Source organism: Zootermopsis nevadensis, unplaced genomic scaffold, assembly GCF_977971745.1.
Source record: "Zootermopsis nevadensis isolate Lab colony 2312 unplaced genomic scaffold, Znev_1.0 Znev_ptg000030l, whole genome shotgun sequence".
NCBI lineage: Eukaryota > Metazoa > Arthropoda > Insecta > Blattodea > Termopsidae > Zootermopsis > Zootermopsis nevadensis.
Genome location: NW_028259162.1, coordinates 13,052,853 through 13,071,404, shown reverse-complemented (window position 1 = coordinate 13,071,404; position 18,552 = coordinate 13,052,853). Strand labels below are relative to the sequence as shown.

Genomic DNA, 18,552 nt, shown 5'->3' with positions numbered 1-18,552 from the left:
TAATGAGTCCCATTTAAGTTTAGTCCCACCTGGTTTTGTTGGACCTTCCTAATTGCACATTCTAAAGCAAAGTTGAAAAGCAATGTCGATAAAGCATCTCCTTGTTTGAGACCATTTTGAATAGGAAACGTGTCAGATAAATATTTACCTTTACGGACGTTACTATATTTATCGTTTAAACACGTTTTAATTAGCCTAACTAGTGGTCAACCAGTTGAGGTATAGAAGGTTATGTTACGTAGTAATAACCTTATTACAGAAAACATTTTAAGTAATGTAGACCTGCCTACTTTCGTATACAAATGCAGTGCCGCGATATTTTCTCTCATTTAATTCAGAAACCATTATCACTGATAAAATATACGCTCTAAAAATGTTTGGGGGGTTATTTACGGCCATATGAAGTGAGAGAATGGTTGGGAATGATGAACTTACACTAGCCGCAAGATATCCCAGCTTCGAACACGCACTTTGGTGACCAGCCAACCAACCGAGGTACGGGGGTGCAAATGGCGTCTTGCTCCCCCCCTTCCATTTCCATTTTACCTTCACCTCTTGCTGTGCCGTAGCACAGAAATGCAGATATTTTGCGTATGGTACACAAATATGAGGCAAAAGTTGGTTGTGGTCTGTCCCTACTGCAGTCTTTTTAGAAAATAATGTTCTATCCCTAGGGACCAAATTTATCAGTACCCTATATATTCAGTCCGTTTATATAAAAATATATGTGTGTTAAGAATGTCGTAAAATGTGTTTTGATATTGAAATATCAGCGTATAGTACAGGTACGTTAGAGTAGTTGGGTATAAAACTCTTTTACTCCCATTTAATCTACGTCTTTTCCACATTCATCAAATGAAATGTGGAGTTTGGGTTCCACAGGTGGAAATTCTGTTTTCAGATTCAGAAAGCCCGGCGCTTAAGTTTATTTTGGCAAGCTGAGAGTAACCATTCAGTTCCTTGGACAAACTTAAACTGCTCTTCTGAATCTTGTTACAAAAACAAGTAACTTATTAATCTGTTGTCTTGTACATGTAAAATGTGATACTCCTCCTGATCGCCATGGAACTGAGGTAAAAGAATCCCTTGTCACAGATTGCAGGCTGCTGTGTCTTCATGACTGCTAGCAACACTAGCGCCATATTTAAATGGGAGAAACAAAACGTTTTATAGCTGTTGTCATACTTAGAGGAGAATTTACCTTAATAAGTCATTAAATTTTCTATGAGTTTGTATTTAAAGCAAAATCCTTGGTCTCTTTTTGTAAATATAAAATCTGACCACCACATTTTGTACCGACATCAGGGCGATTCATGGGCAGGGCAGTATGACCTCTAAAACGTTGGTAAACATCGACCAGACTACACAGCGCAATAACCCAGAAGACATAAATCTTCATACTCATCGCCCTGATGACGGAGGCAGTATGACCTCTGAAACGTTGGTAAACATCGACCAGACTACACAGCGCAACAACCCAGAAGACAGAAATCTTCATACTCATCGCCCTGATGACGGAGGCAGTATGACCTCTGAAACGTTGGTAAACATCGACCACACAGCGCAACAACCCAGAAGACAGAAATCTTCATACTCATCGCCCTGATGACGGAGGCAGTATGACCTCTGAAACGTTGGTAAACATCGACCATACTACACAACGCGAAAACCCAGAAGACAGAAATCTTCATACTCACCGCCCTGATGATGGAGGCAGTATGACCTCTGAAACGTTGGTAAACATCGACCATACTACACAGCGCAAAAACCCAGAAGACAGAAATCTTCATACTCACCGCCCTGATGATGGAGGCAGTATGACCTCTGAAACGGTGGTAAACATCTACCAGACTACACAGCGCAACAACCCAGAAGACAGAAATCTTCAAGAATTTTATAAACACGAATGTTTGACTTTTCTCAATATGGCGAGGAGAGGCTGGTTACCTGGTGTGAGAGGGTGGGAGAATAGACAAGACGACAACATCAAATGCGACGATTGCATTTGTCGATAACGGCAGCTGCAGGATATGTGATGTCACTCCAACGTCAAATGGATCCGTGGAACATGACGCGCTTTCGAGAATCAAATATCCACGTCTGGTGGTTTCTACTGATCTACATCTTTCTGATTTTCTAAGGAAATTATACGTGAGTGGACCTGTTTCTGGTGTCATTTTTAACCGAAGGACGTGACTGTTTTTTAATTTTATTTTTAAATGGTACACTCTACGTGCGTGCGTGTGTGTGCTTGCGAGCGCCTACTCTGTGACGTATTAGTCGGTTCCATATACAGCCTCTTGGCGGATGGTTTTATAAGCAGTAATTAAGGCTTTGAAAGAGTTGAAACGTAAGGTCGTTCACATTTAATTTCTCGTCACCGGAATGGGTTCCGCTTGTGTGGCAGCTCTTCTCTGAGTGTCATTATTTCTCGACTTTGTGTCGATTTCAGAAGAGTGTGCACACATCAGTGGTTCCTCTGTACCACACTCCTGTCGTCATCTCGTTACCAGACAAGATGCGTGATGATGATGATGATGATGATGATGATGTCATTTGCATGGCAGCTGATACGAAGGGAAAAGAACGGCCTTGATTTATATTGTATTGTTACATGAAATACCCTCACTATTTCAGGGAAGCCAACTCACCTACCTCGAGATGTTTTTCAAAACATCGAATCTGGTTTCATGAAATCTGTTGTTAACTGTAGGTTTTCATTTAAATATTTTGTGGTCATCATCCGTGCAAGTATGGAGTTACAATCCAACGTTTCGGAGACTATATATATGGCTCCATTATAAGGAAATTTACTCTGTCCATAGAGACAGAGACAGTCTCCGAAATTTTGAATTGTAACTCGTACAAACACAACTTATTACCCGAAAAGACTTTATTGCTTTCAGTCATCTTCAAAGCTTCAGATTTTATCTGTCTACGTTTTATTGTAGATACTGTTTTACAAGAGGAGTTAAATAATAAATAAATTTTTAAACGCGTGATAGTTAATTTGAACATTCTTTGTACCTTTGTATGTTTCTCAGAATTTCTTCTGTATTCGTGTTCCTAAGCACATGTCACTAGTAACGTAGAACTCGAGCCCTTCTGTCTTAGAATTTTGTTTCAGAATAGCAGAGTAACTAAGTTAAATGTAAGATTTAGCATATTATATTTTCTGCTTAAATCTCCCACTGAATTTGTAGGTCTTCGTTATAATGTTCTTTATTTCTAACTCTTTTTAATGTGTTTCTCTACGTTTATTTTTAAATACTTTGATTCGTATACTACGACAGAACGTGTGTTATATTTAAACATAACACAAAGAGATGAACTTCTATTTAACCTACTTACGAAGCAGCCAGTAGAATTGAAGGCCCAAAAACATTTTAATGCGCTAAATATCGTTATTTAGAATGTGTAATAAGCCTACGCCTATTTCATAAATGTAAATAGAAATATTAAATTTGCCTTTTCGGTAGTAGTTATCGCGACATTATATGGTTGCGACATTTGGGCTCTAAGAGCACGCCATTTAAAAACGTTAACAGCTGAGATTCGACTCTTGGGATTGGTTGCGAGTTACAAACTCCGATCGAGACGAAGTGGAGTGATAGTGGTTAAATATAAAGTGTGCAGAATCCGTTGAACAATAGAGATTTGTAGAATTAGGTCAGTCTGCACTGTCAAGTTTAAAGGTTTCCTCCTAAGTAACAGAAGTACGAGAATTTGTGATGATAGGCCTAAGTTAATGTAGAACGCGGATTAAGTAGGAAGCTTTTGAAGCCGTTACTCCGAGAGCCTGAGGCTGATAGCACCAAATAAATTGACGGCAGTGTCCGTGGTTTTAGGGCACCAAGATCATTTAACAAGTGTTGTGGTCGTATCTTAGTTGAAACGAGCGCTTTCCAAGTTGTTGATGCCGTTATCGTGTGTAATTTGTCACTTCCTTTGTACCTCCACTTCGGTGTCAATGATTCTCATTGGGCTGATGGAATGATAAATTTTGACAGGCGAGGCTGACTGTGAATCTTAAAAAAAATACCATTCATAGAGCTTTGTTGACTTACACTGTTATTAGTGAATAACTTATGGCGGTAAATTGTGTATTCTACTTGAACTAAATATTTCACTTTTACTTGAAGAAATTCACAAACCAAAATCCAACATATTCTAGATACATTATCTCATTATTAATGTTAATACACATTTGTCTTTCAGCTTCCTTTGTCAGCGATTTACAAAATACTTTAAATTCAATTCAATTCAATTAATTTATTTATTTACGTGTTTGCCAACAGCAAGAAACCAATAACAGGCAAACACTGATAATACATACAATAATAATAAAATAATAATGAAAAATAGTACACAAACAGATTAACTAAACTTATACATGTACAGTATTAAATATAACTGCCAAGTACAGGCAAACCCAAAATATTTATGCTTGTAATGATTTTTGTGTACTTTGTTAAGTGTGTCCATTATCACCACGTCATAGCGCGTCCTGACGTCACGTAAGAAAGAGAAGATGTCCGGATATTAAGGGTAGTTGAGAATGTATTACATAAACAGTCATGGACGGGCGACAAGGGATGATCCTGTAGATTAATAGCTGAGTGGGGCTAACCACTTCTCGTCGTAAGAAACCACCATGAGACGAAATGTTACTCTGGACTTCGGACTTGTTGCAGACTCGCGGGAAGACAATAATTTTGGGGTTTTATAAACGGTAGGAATTTTGTTAAATACCTTAGCGATTATTAGCTTTTAAAGAATGACTGTGCTCAATGGTGACAGCTAGCTGGTTGGCTAGTTAATCTGTTAATTAATACTTGAATGTATGCATTTCGTTATAAAATATATATATCAATAACATATAGGGCACACGAAGTTTATTGCATCTGCGAAAGATTTAGGCAAGGCGAAAACCCGAGTGAGAATTACGTGGCGTTAAAGAAGTTTGTAATCATGAAATACAAATTTATTTAGTGAAGACTACGGTAGAGTATTCACCATTAATTTTATTTTTAAGATTTTATTGTCGTTTTCTAAACTAGGTTTTTGATCCTTCACACTAATTTTAATACACAGAAACACACTCATTGCGCAACGAGTAATGTATCGTCATTAATTCAGGAAAGCTACATAATCCCCAGTTGTCGAGGGTTCCAATTCCAGATACAAATGTCTTCACACACAGCGTTATGCCTCTGCACACGTTACCATGACAACAGAATGATGGATATCCCTAGCGTTTGCAGAGTTCTTAACAATGTCATAAGGACGATTTAATCTCTCGTGTGTACAATTTCCACTTACATGGGTAGCGCCGTTACTAATATTTCCCTTAACTCTGTTTTTCCATTTTGTATTCTCAATTTAGAGGTAGAATATTTTCTGAAGCGGAAAATGTTCACAGGGTGTAACATGCTATAATTGTTTCAGTATCCTGTTAATCTTGTGTCTACACAGATAAAATAATACTCAGCTTTACTATGTGTTGATGTTTAAAAAATTAAGATTGCTGTCTTCGGGTTTATTGCACCGTGTACTCTGGTAGATGTTTACCAACGTTTCAGAGGTACTCGCTGCCTGATTTACTCATAGCCTTGATAATGGAGGCATAAAACATCTCTGAAACGTCGATAAACATCTACCAGACTACACGGCACAAGCCAGAAGGCAACCATTTATGTATGAGATCCTGCTGGAATTAAAAATGGAAGGGTGATTATGAGTTGTACATTGGAAGGGGAGTGGGAGGTAGCAGTGCTGCCTGCTTTAAAATAAGCTTGCCGTTCTGAAAAGTACGACTGGGAAAATCACAAAACATTCCAGCCAGGATAATATATGTCCTTACCGAGATTCGATACTGGGGGCTCCGATGTGCAAACGCTCATTTACTGAATTCGAGGCGGCTTAGCGTACAAATGTATAATATTCGTGTTTACAATTGCTTTTGAACATAAATGTAGTTTTACTATGTCATTTTGAAATGAGAAGCCCGATATTCTGAAACAAAGTATCGATTTCTGTAATTATTTTGCGGTCTTCTGTACTTCTTAAAACTTTGTCAACATTTTTTCGTTTACCTTTGTTGGCTGGACCCGCGATACTCGTTGAACGTATGCACCTTCGTTGTAGCTTACCTTAGTCATTTCTCGATATCTTGGTATCCATGGTGACTGATTCCATCTTACCCCCGCCTCCATCTGCTTATCTTCAAACCTTCAATCCCATCTTGCCATTCTGAACAGCAGCATCAAAATTACTAAATACATAATGGATAAGGTGAAAGTGCTTCTTCCGTATCTTCATTTATACTTCTGAATATTTCATTTTGTTGCTCAAATACAATTCCCATCAACTAACGGTAAAGGAGCTACTTGTCGTAAACTTCTAGTTGTTTCTCACTACGTCGGTTGTCAGATCCAAGTGGCTTCAAGATGGCGGACGAATATTGGCCATTCTTTTCATATAGAATTCTAAATATTCGCTCTTGTTTCCTAAATCTGTTGTATGGATATTTGTGAATGTATATTATCCCCGTTGTAGATAAATTATATGGAGTTTTGAGATAAAATTTCTGTCTTTTGGAGTATTGCGCCGTTTTCTGAGGTAGATATTAACTGACTTCCGAATAATTTATTGCCTCTATCATCAGGGTGGATGCTAATGGTTAATATTTACTTGAATACTCGGTGCAACAACTTCATGTTCGTCGCCGTGAAAACATAAAATCTGACCAAAAGGACTGATGGCAATAAATAATTTCTGCACTCTTTCTGACATGGTTTTTTGTTACAATTCGACAGACCCCTATATGGCGGGCAGTTCAACAACACAGTAAAGACAAATTAGGAGATCTAATATTAATTAATATGGAAGTGATCTGCCCAATATAAATATAAATACAGTATGAGAAGTATTAATTTAATTAATTACCGGCTCTTCAAAATTAATAAATTTTAAATTTTTCTTATTACTTTCGTGTGTTATCCGTTCATGAATGATTTACGTGTTCTCATCTACATAGAATACAGACAGTCAGAGACTGAACAACCCATACGTTTCCAGTCATTCATTTTCGGAAGTAAGCCTACATCTACTGAAAATAAATTTGTAACCACAATTTCTACGACGGACCCCTTTAATGAATGTGTAATGTACACATTCTACATCATCCATTTAGCGTCCTAATTAACCTCGAAGGCAAACTGACCTGATGGAGTCTACCCGATTTGTTATATACGTTGCAGCAAAATATAAATGACACTACGTTATAATGGACTATTTATTAACATGGCCGTCGGAGCATGATAATTATAACAGGGCATTTGAAAAGCAATCACTCTTAATTCTGATGTGATAAAATTTAGAAATAAATTGTCAGATACTGAACGATATTAAATTATTAATTATTATTATTTAGAAATGAGCCTGTTAGTGCAATGGCTTCGTATGAACGTGTTCAGTATTGTAACCATTTTAAGGTTAGATATTTTTAATGTACTGGAACTAAAATTTGAAAAATATAATTTCGTGTTAAGTAGCAGTTATGAGAATACAGAATGTTACATCACCGTTTAGGTCCTTATGTATCCTGCCTATAAAGGAAAATATGTTTGGTTATAATTATGTTCATGTCTGTCCCTTATAATAGTTTTTTAACAGCCTGACAGATATTTATGATAATAGTCTGGTAGAAATTTACTGACGTTTTAGAGGTTCTTGTTGCCTCCATCATTAAGATTACATGGTACAACGACCGAGAAGATACCTTTCTTCATGAAAGAGTAGAATATACTTAACTTGCGGATGCCTTGGGCACTATTTGTGGACCTCCACTCGAGAAACACTGCATTCCTCCATTACTAACCACCACACCTTTGCACTTTGTAATTTCTTTCAGCCAATATAATCAACACGGCGAACGTGCGAATTTCCTCAACTTTATGTAGGGTCCATTCAGGGTTCTTTGCGGTAGATGTGTTTAAATTGTTTATAAAATCTAAACACTATGGCGTGTAGACGAAATATGTTTAGTATTCCATTTCTTGACGATAACCAGTTCCCTGAGACAGAGTTGTATGTTCCATCTTAGCCTCCTATATTTGATCATCCTAATATTATTTGGTGAAGAATACAACAGAAAATAATATACGCTTTCTAGAGGGCTGCATCTTTGCCTTTCCCTTTCTTCTGTCTTTGGCGTGATGTCTGAAAGTGAAGTGGGTTACGTAGTGTTCCCGACTAGCTTCTCGTCGCGGACTTCTAGTAGCGTCCCATGAGCTTCCGGCTACTCGTATATTTCCAGCACTTCTCTCTCTTGTGCAGTCTCTTTTTCCTTTCTCCCCTGCCTGGTCATAGCCACAGCCTTGGCTGGTGGCACAAGCTGATTTATGTGGTGCATTAAGATATCTCCTCAGCTTATAGGGCTCTAGTCGCCAGCCTTTTGTAACCTCCGTAAAGTCAAGGGATTCTAACATTTTACGTATCCACTCTGTCTTCAGTTGTGCATACGTATGGTCTTTGTAGGCAGAGTAAGAAACAGACTGGTGGGTGTGAAAGCAGACGCAACTCTGCGATTGAGATTTCTTTTGTTCGTACCAGCGCAAAACACGTTCATGCCAAAACGTTCCATTATCATATCTTATTGAAGTGAATCTTGTATCTCCGAGGAGTCATCAGCCGAACGTAAAATATCTGCATGGGAAGATATACCATGGCAGGAAAACAGGACATGTAAAGGTATTTTCTTTCTGGGTTGCTTAACTGAATTTTCTCACCTTCGTATGTTACATAGTTTCGAATAGGAGGATGTTAATAGATTATTAATCCAGAAAGATATGAAAGTAATATCTCTGTAGAGTACTGTTCCGGAATTTGCCGGAGGACTCAGGAAAAACCACGTAACACATTTCAGTTTAGTCGTATTCTAGGTGTATAAGCGAACCCGGAACATTGCATATTTGAAGGAAACTTGCTAGCAAATCCATCCGCGGCGTTTCGTAACATCAAAATTTGGATGATTATAGCTGTGAGTAGAATGATTGACGGTGTACGTCCTTTCATATGCGTTATTCAAACATGCCACATTGCGAGAAGCAGCGAAGACCACACACTTACCGCAATCAAACTTTATCATCTACCTAACTCTTGTAAACATTAGGCATTTACGAATGTTAAATGAGGGTCTCTATATAAACCTTAATTTGTCCTAATTAGATCCAGAAATGGCATATTTGTTGTCAGTCAGGAACTTGAAAATGCAGCTAATTATGCAAATAAATTTGTTAATCAGCTTCATCTAACTGGTAGGCCGTTGATTCATTCCGGCTCAAGAAGGAATTTTCTGCTCATTTCCTCCTAAGATATACCATGCCTTTCTGGCCTGTGTATTTGTATTCAAAAATTATCTGAGTTACCCTGTTTGGCTTCTCTCTTAGCACATGTTCATGCTACTTATTCTTGCAATTTTCTTCAACTTTGTATTTGTGAAATTATTACAAACCTTATTGATGTGTAACTACATGATCATAGGTTACATATTTAGACACTTTTTGCGAGAAATAAAATCTTTCTGTCGTTTAATTTTCTTTGTATCCTTTCTACTGATGCCCCGGTGTAATTCGTTAATTAAAATATAACTTCTGACCTTTAAACCAGTACAACTTAAACTTAATAAAAAATTAAAATTACTTTAAAAAATTCCAATACATTCATGTAAGCATTTAATATCCTTAACAATCTAATTGTTAAATGCAATTTAAATAATTATATCAATGATTAAAACTTATATTTATATTAAAAATTTGTACATTGTGAACACTTTATCTATGTTCGTTTCCTTGCTTCTGTTTGTTGACGCACCATTCCACCGACCAGCTACACAGGTATAGTTACCGCCGGTCTACGTGACTCTCAACACTGGTTTACTGTTATATATTGGATAAACGTGTAGATTGTATCTTGGTTAGTTTGTGGTTGGGATACAGTTTTCGCCGCTTCCGCTCCAATTAGTGAAATCCTGAATTTACTCGTCGTATTCCTCCTCTTCCAGCATCTCATCATTTGGTTTCCTCCTCTTTGGATCACTGGGAGATGTATCTCCTTCTCCTTCATTCTGCCCTTCCTCTTATGCTACAGGAGCACAAGATGTGTGGGAGCAGTTTGTCTTATAAGGCAGTAAGTGCAGTTTAGTAGAATGTCGTCCGGAACTACTTAATAGCTCCTTCTGTTGTATTCTGCTACAGTAGGATGAACACACACTGAACTTACCAACTTTACATCAGTGTAAACATTCTGTCATAAATTATGTAACAATCTGGTATCAATTGCGAATTTCGCATCAGATAAATTAATAGGACGATTGTCTTATTCTTAAGGTAATTAACAATACTAAACCAACTGCAAAACGTATGTAGCTTCGAATTAAATTGATTGTCAACTATTATATATTCGCCATGAAGATGGCAATTATAATGTCTGTCGAAAAGTCGAAGTTGTACGTTGAACTCAGAAATTTAGCTAATCAAATCAAATCTAGCGATTTTGATCTGGAAAAAAGTGTAATGATTGTTACTTGATTTGCTGTTCTATTTTTCCCAAAATATGTCTAGTGTAAGTAGAAATCTTACATGTATGATAGTTTTATTAAGTTTCTTCAGCAAGAATTTGTTGCCTACAAATTATTTCTTACCTTATAATATACAAATAATTATTAGGAAGGGAACTTCTTTTGCTGTACTGGAGACTGCGAACCCTTATACTTTGAAACTTCCTTATTGTGCTTTGACGTAATTTCTACTTGTAGGCGGAACAGTAGAATGAATGAAAGAACATCACTGCCCATGGTTCATATGACTGATGAGATTGCATTGTCTCCACGTGTCTGCGGAGTTCTGTAATTAAACGCTACGCACCCTTTTCCTACGTCTCCTGGCTTTAAAGTAAGATAAAAGCAACTCAGCCTTATCACAGCCGTCCGTCTCCCTCAGTGTAATGCTTACGGATTGTAGTTTGTGGAACGTTATTAAAACAAGCTTGGGCATTACAATGCGAAGATCAAACGGAATGGATTCTTCAAGTATTACAAAATTGTAGTCAAAATATTTCACGAATCGTTTGGTATGTACCAGCATTTTAAGATCTAGTGGTTTTATGCACTGTCTGCTTTAAAATTCAGTAACGCTGCATTCTGTATTTGGGTTTCGTGTGATTCTTAATGTAAACAGATTATCTTTCGGGGCCTCTGGTTGAGCTAGCTCAATCAGAGGGTCCAACAGGCTTTATGCCCTTTCTCCTTTTTTTATCTGGAGTCGGAGGTAGGCTCTAGCGTCCCAAAAAATTGTGATTTTATTATTCTAGTAATTACACGATGGACAAATACCAAAAGAACAATTATCATATTATAACACATCGTCAGAAACCTTCAGACTTCGATCTGTTTTTAAATGTTTTTAATAATGAAATTTTGTGTATTTACCAGGTCTCCATGCTATTCCCAAAATCACTATCACATCTTGAAATCAAGAGATACGTTACTTTTGCATATGTTAATTTCAAAGTTAGCTCGCAGTTACAAATTTACTGAATAGCATACATTTTAATATGCTCTTGAAATCGTATTTTAATTGAAGGCAATTACTACGCTTGGTATCAAATGAGAGAATACGGGGTTCTCAAACGTTCCGTTAAAACTGAGTCATTTATATCAGCATCCAATCCAAATGATCCCGAAGTGTTCAAACTGTATGCATATATGATTTTACTGCAGTTGGAGCCTTGTTACTCACATGATTAAGAATTTTATATTGAACTCAGATGCGTGTCTTCTGTTTTACATGAAGTATCAGTCTTTAAGTTCTGACGACTTAGAATTTATGATTTTGAACACAAGTTCTATGTAACTGAAAATAATGGGCGTAAAATATTCAAACTGAAACTTGTATTTGGAGACATCCTGTCAGGACCTTAGCTGATCTCGTCAAAATTTTGTAAGACAGTAGCAGAGTGCAGAGAATGAGCTGTCTACGTTATGACGCCAGTTGTAAGAAATGATAATTACTGTTCTGGTTTACAATTTGTAGATGACGGTTAGCTGAGGCCCTTGTCACTAGAGAATACACTCTGTTCCTACTGCAGTGAGTTCTTGTTCTTATACCTAAAGAAAGTACTGGTGTTCCCTCTTAATTAAAAAAGTTTAATGGATGTGTTCACCGCTATTCTCTGTTAGTTAAAAAAAATTCAAGTCAGGTGACGCCGTTGTAAACTGCACTCTGCCTTCTTGAAACAAGCCGAAAGGAGACGTCGCGTCTTTAAGGAGTAATGTGTGGATTTGCGCCGAAGTTCGTCCAGCGGTGAAACGGTTTGGCATTGCATCTCAGCAACCATTGACGGAAATTTGAATTAATGATGGGGCAAATCATTGCCATGTTAGTAGTCGGCTCTGTTTCATCTCTACAGGTTATACAGCACTGAAGTTTATGACCATAACTTGTGAGTATGTAACGATTATTTGTAAGAAGATATCCATGGTCTATTTGGAGGGACAATTCGTAATTTCTCTGTACGGGTTGATGGTTCGAACTGGGTACCACAGGAATACATTTATAGGTCGTTATCGCTGTAACTGCCGCTCAGAAGAGTGAATGAATTTTAATTGTCTGGAGGCAGTTGGGCCTATACACCCTACATTCCAGTGCGAGCCTGGAATAATGTGTCTGGTAAGTGGATATGACCATTTACTTCACCCAATTTGAATACAGTTTATTTCCGCCTAATATCTACATTAACATTGTGTGATACCTTCACCCCCCCCCCCCCTCGCATTCTTGTCTCAGTATTTTTCATTTAATTTCTTCATTATTATTACGCTGCATCAACAGTCAAATGGTCAATTACAGATACAGCACAAGAGTAAAAGTAATAAACACAACATATTGAATCAGGGCAATTTATGCCATATGGATGGTAACAGTAGTTCCATTGACACGAGTTGACTTTGTGAGTGGGAATTGAGAGTGTAAAAAATGTGCGTATTAATTTACAGTGAATGTAATTAACATAAACATTATATAATATGACTGAGAGAATCAATTTTTGTTTTAAATATATCAAATCCCCTACATGTACAAAGATAACGTTACATTTGCTAGAACTTTCATATCCGCCTCAGAGCCCCTACAAGTCTGCGGAAAAGCCCTACAGGTTGAATTTTTATCATGACCATTAAAACCTTAGTATATTATAGTATATTTTGTCAAATAAATTTATAGCGTGTTGCCGTTACACGCGAAGCAGACTAAGAAGAGGTCACACTATTTATCTATATAGGTTGACCTGGCGTGAGGCAGAGCCCCTCTGCCTCACAGGAGTGCCTAAGCAGAGTTACCTATCTGTGACAGAAGAGCATAGTCGACCAAGTTGTCTCTTGGTCACTGGACGTCACATATTCATAAACATCGTCGTTTGATGTGCAACGCCAGCCTATTGATGAGGGACCAAGCACATGCTTCTGTAACATACCCTCAGTTTCCGAGTAAATCTGAAACTGATAGAAACAGAAAATAAAGCCGTAATGTTCAGGGCACACCCAGCAAAAATGTTTTATTTCATTTTAACCTTTTCCATGTTCTGAACGAGATAGGCTTTGTAACTGATCTTTCTGTTATATCTTTTGTGTATGACATCAGTGAAACTAAACCTGCTCTTTCATTCCATGTCATGATAAGCTAACCATGTGCAGCTTTCTGGAAACTTAATTTATATGTTAAATGGAAGTATAAAACAAAAGAGTGTGTTTGTAATTAAAAACCCAGTGTTAAAGGTTTAGTTAATTTAGGCAGCGCAAATCTTCTTTCATAGATTACGCACTATCTGGCCTATTTTGAATAAGAATTAATATGAATGAGGTAGTGAATCATGTTCACGCGTTCAGGAAAATTTGGATGAGGGACTATAACATCATACGTCATATTACAGAACCGTGCGGGGGAAAAGTATACAACAATTCATGCCCACATTGGAAATTGCAGGTCGAGTGTGAACGGCGAAGTCCCGGATTGCCACGGGTATCACTGAATAGTTAAATGTTTTATTTCTTGATCGCATACATGACTACCCAGAACAACATACAAATTAAATCGTTCGAAATGGATTGGTTACAACTACGCGGCTTACATATCGCCCTGATGATGATGATGATGATGGAGGAATAGAAATCTCTGAAACATGTCAGTTTGTACCAAGCTAGACGACACATCATCCCAGAAGACAGTAATCTTTATGCCAGAATCGTATCTTACATTTGTTCACGACCGCTCACTAAGTTGTTCTTTCTGTTTCATTGCTTACAAAGTCAATCATTAATAAATTGTAAATAAATAATATTTATACCTGCCACAGAAAGCGTACACATTTCGCATATGAATTTCCAGGCTGCATTTAAGTTAATAATATGTATTAAGTTTCATGCAGTACGTGAACAATAGCCTGGATATACGTAATTTTGAAACCGGTTCAAGAATTAAAATTCTCGAATGTAAGGGTTTTCTAATCGCGTATTCAGTCTAGTATCAGGACTTGCTTTATTAATTTATAATTTATTTAACGAAGCTCTTTCAGTAGTTCAGACTATTCTGCGTAGAGCAGTACTCGCTAGATGGGTGATCAGATCATAGCATTGCAAGGTCTCTACACACACAGAGCTTTACACATGAATACACTAATAAACATCCATGGCCAAAGTGGGATACGAGTATGTGACCCCAGTGTTCGAGTAGTTACGTACCTTAAACTGCGCGGACATTGGGATTAGCCTCATTGCAATAAAAAATGATTTTCACTGTCTTTTATAGCATGAGCTATGATCAGAATTATCCTTTACAATAATCATATAAACAAGTATTTTTAAAACTAATCCTAAACTCCAAAGTACTTTGAGACACTCAAGCAATTCTGTCCCTTGTACGTCACTTAAATTAACTATGGACTCTGGTGGAATCCAGCGTAGTCGACATCCTTCAATAACTAGACCAACAGTTTGTGCGTCCCGCAATTCATCCCCCATGTTTCTTTCCTAACCCCCTTCCCATACACGAACTTTTTTAATCACTGCAGTGAAACAATAGTAGCCTCACCCCCTAGGGCTCAGTAATTATGACCATGAGTGATAGGGTAAGCATCCCCCCTGCCGTCCTACCTAGCTTGGTTTCTCTCAGTTCAGCGGATTTTAAGACAATGAAGCTTCTGTCTTCTTTTCACATATTCGCCATCTCTGTTCATCATGTTTCCAGCCAGTAGCTGTTTTTTTCCCGCAAGCTGTAAGCACTATGCATGGTCTATCATAAAAGATATGAAGTCTTTTATATGAAGACTTGAAAAGCTTACTTGTATGCTCGTTCCATCGAGTCTCTGGTGACTGACACTTCATATGTAACATGCGAGGCAAGGATGCACAAATTTGTCCCAAATGCTATTTGTCAGGAGAAAAATGTTTATGTAAGATCCCTGTTTTCAAATGAGTAGTTCAATTTTTAAAATACTTTCTTCATGTAAAACGAAATATAGGGGAAAAGTTTTATTATGGCCACTTCTCCAACCTGACTGTGTTACTAGTAGACGAATTTGGTTTGACCGTCTTGCCGCTAGAGGTCACCAAACCTTTGTATATTTTAATGTCGTGCCATTAATAACACCAACATGGAGGCCACTTAAACTTCTGCTATTCAATTAAATTCTGAAATGTTGTATCATAATAAATAATAAAAACACACACAACTTGTGCTAAATGCTTTTGTTGTAGTGTGAAAGCGCAATATGGCGACTGCCTGAAATCCTTCGATTCGCTTTCTGGGTTTGACAGCTGCAACCAATACAGCCATTGGAGCTACGTATTGGAAATTCTGTGTGGAGACAGAAAATGTACGCACGAACTCGGTATGCAACTTGTTTTCATAAATAACTTATCTGGTGGTGACGGTAGGAGAATTTGAGGTTGTTAGTGTCCTTGGTGGGCATATGAATATACGGATCTGATGGTACAATCGGCCATCTCTGCTTATAAAATGAGAAAAGTAGAAAGAACGTTAAACCACTTGAGTAAATAATATATTTGACGAATATGACAGTCTATTGTGTTCTTTGGTTGTTACAGCTACTTATAAAAATGGCTGTCTTCTGTGATGTTGCGCCGTGTAGACTGGTAGAAGTTTACCAACATTGTCTTGATGATGCAGGCAGTAAACATCTCTGAAACGTCGGTGAATCTCTACCAGACTGCATGGCGCAACAACTCAGAAGACAATCACTCTCAAAGTATGAAGGTATGTGACAAAGAATTTTACAATTGTATGAGATATGATGTTGTCCATCTGTGATGTCGATGGTGGTCTTCTGGGTTATGACGCCGTGTAGTATTGGAAGTGGCTACTGATATTTTGAAGGAATATATGGCCTCCTTCTATCATGAAGATGGAAGCGTTATACTCCCCCGAAACTTTGGTGACTACATGCAAGGCAAGACTGCGTCGTTTATTAGAAGACTACAGTCCAAATATTTACCGCCATAAAAATGTCAAATTTTATTAGATTTGGTTTATTGACGTTAGTGTTGTGTTTCTCCGCAGGGCAGTGCTCGCACCAAGTCCGTTCTTCTCGTCATTTCGTTGGCAGGAATCAAAGTATGCAGCCCCGACGGAAAGGTAAGAGCCAGAAATGTTTCTGTTTTCAGCATTAAAGTCGTTCAGTGTTTCAAGAATTTCGTGTTTGTGCCCTCAGACTTCGTACAAGTAGAACGGAAATTATATAAAGTATTTCCTCGATACACTTTAATTTTATTGGCCCTATTCATAGTTGGATGGATTGGTTTTATTTGGATTTGGTGTGAGGAATTTAAATTTCTAGTACAATTTTTTTATCAACGCGTGACGTGCGGGCGATGTAAGCGTGATGTGACCGTAATCTAATTGTGATTTGAGCCTTATCTAAACTTTGCGCCTCATTTAAAAGCCATGCGCTCTTTAACTAAGTTTGAACTGAGCGTGATTTTTAAATTCATCAGTAGTGACTTGGGTTATCTATATTTTATCCTGAGTTCTTGGTCCCGTGAAGATGGTTTTTGTAGTTCGTAATCTAAGCAGCGTACAAGATTTGAAGCAAGGACGATTTCTACGTTTAAGTTACAGGAACAAATATTACAACTCCGAAAATTGTTCTGATTTTCAATCCCGGTGAAGATGTAGGGATTAGGAATAATTTTTCCACTGATATTCAACAATATGTATCGAATGATTGTGTTTATGATAAGTTTTCGCTGAATAAAGATCAATATGAAATGTATTTGTCGAATTCCGCTGCTGTTAACACTGCAACCACTCAGCTTGAAACTGTGGATGTGTGCGCTCATCGCTGATAGCTCGGGAGCGGACCCACCGATTTTTACCAATCGTAGCATCCTTGAAGTATCCTGGGTTGAAACCCTGCGAGGGTGCTTTCTGTTTCTTGGATACTAGTCACAGTATAAGCACGTCTCCAAGAACGAAGTACGTATTTGCTTCGACGTGTAGCCTAAATTACAGGAGCAATGGCTGGAACTTCGAAAATCTTTCCTGGGTTTGAGTCCTGATGGAGATGGTTTTCGTATCTCGGAAACTTGTCACAATATAAGCACGTCTCCAAGAACGAAGTATTTGCTTCGACGTGTAAATTACAGGAACAATGACTGCAACCTCGAAAATCTTTCCTGGGTTTGAGTCCTGGTGGAGTTGGTTTCTGTATCTCGGAAACTTGTTACAATGGAATAAAGTTGCGAAGAACAGATTTGTTTATTTCTGTGAGAAGAATAGAGTAGCTAAGATCATAAACTCGATAACTCTCCTAGGTTCGAGTCTTGGTGAAGATGGTTTTGTTATAATTCAATTCAGTTCTATATTAATAATTACAATAATTCCTGTAATATTCAGTAATACGTATTGAATTATCTTGCTTACGATAAGCTTTCGGCCAGTGTATGTATTGATAAAGAAATGTAAATATTTGTTGAATTTCCGTGCAGTAAAACTTAGGGCACTGATATTTTATATAAATATTGGGGAGGTCCGAAACTTCTAGGTGTTTGATTTCAATTTCCTGATTCATACACAGGGAACTTTGACTGTATAAATACTGTATTATTTTTGAGTTAAGCTCTTGGCTTGCCGATAGCATCGAAGTTTGTCAAAGAAAACAAAATTTACTTTTACGGAACTATCATTATTTCGGAATAACATTAGACCAGTAACGAAGTCAGTTTCATAAAAACAACAGTGCCTATATCGTAGACTGGCTTCCTCATTAAAATAACTTTGAACCAGATAACGGGCCAGCCTCGGTAGCAGACCCATGGATTACATATTCTAAGAGTAAACGTTTAGGGTATAGTAAGATTCACCTCCTGCTCTGAGTGAGATAAATCGACAGCTTGTGTGATTTAAACTTTTACTGACGTGAGCATGCCAGTCTGGTAGCCTTGTCAAAGAACGTAGGAGCAGTAGCTGACTGGTTTGA

At 37.7% G+C, this 18,552-nt stretch overlaps 1 protein-coding gene across 10 annotated transcripts in view; it reads left to right on the top strand.

Annotated features, from left to right (window-relative positions):
- LOC110829632 (EGFR adapter protein) overlaps positions 1 to 18,552 on the top strand; it is a 743,671-nt gene that overhangs the window by 467,105 nt on the left and 258,014 nt on the right. For 9 of the 10 annotated variants that reach the window (XM_087358340.1, XM_087358342.1, XM_087358338.1 and 6 more), the window contains one exon: positions 16,635 to 16,709. In XM_087358340.1, coding sequence (XP_087214466.1) covers positions 16,635 to 16,709 — 75 coding nt within the window. The remainder of the gene's footprint in view (positions 1 to 16,634; positions 16,710 to 18,552) is intronic. The other variant, XM_087358345.1, reaches the window with a different exon arrangement.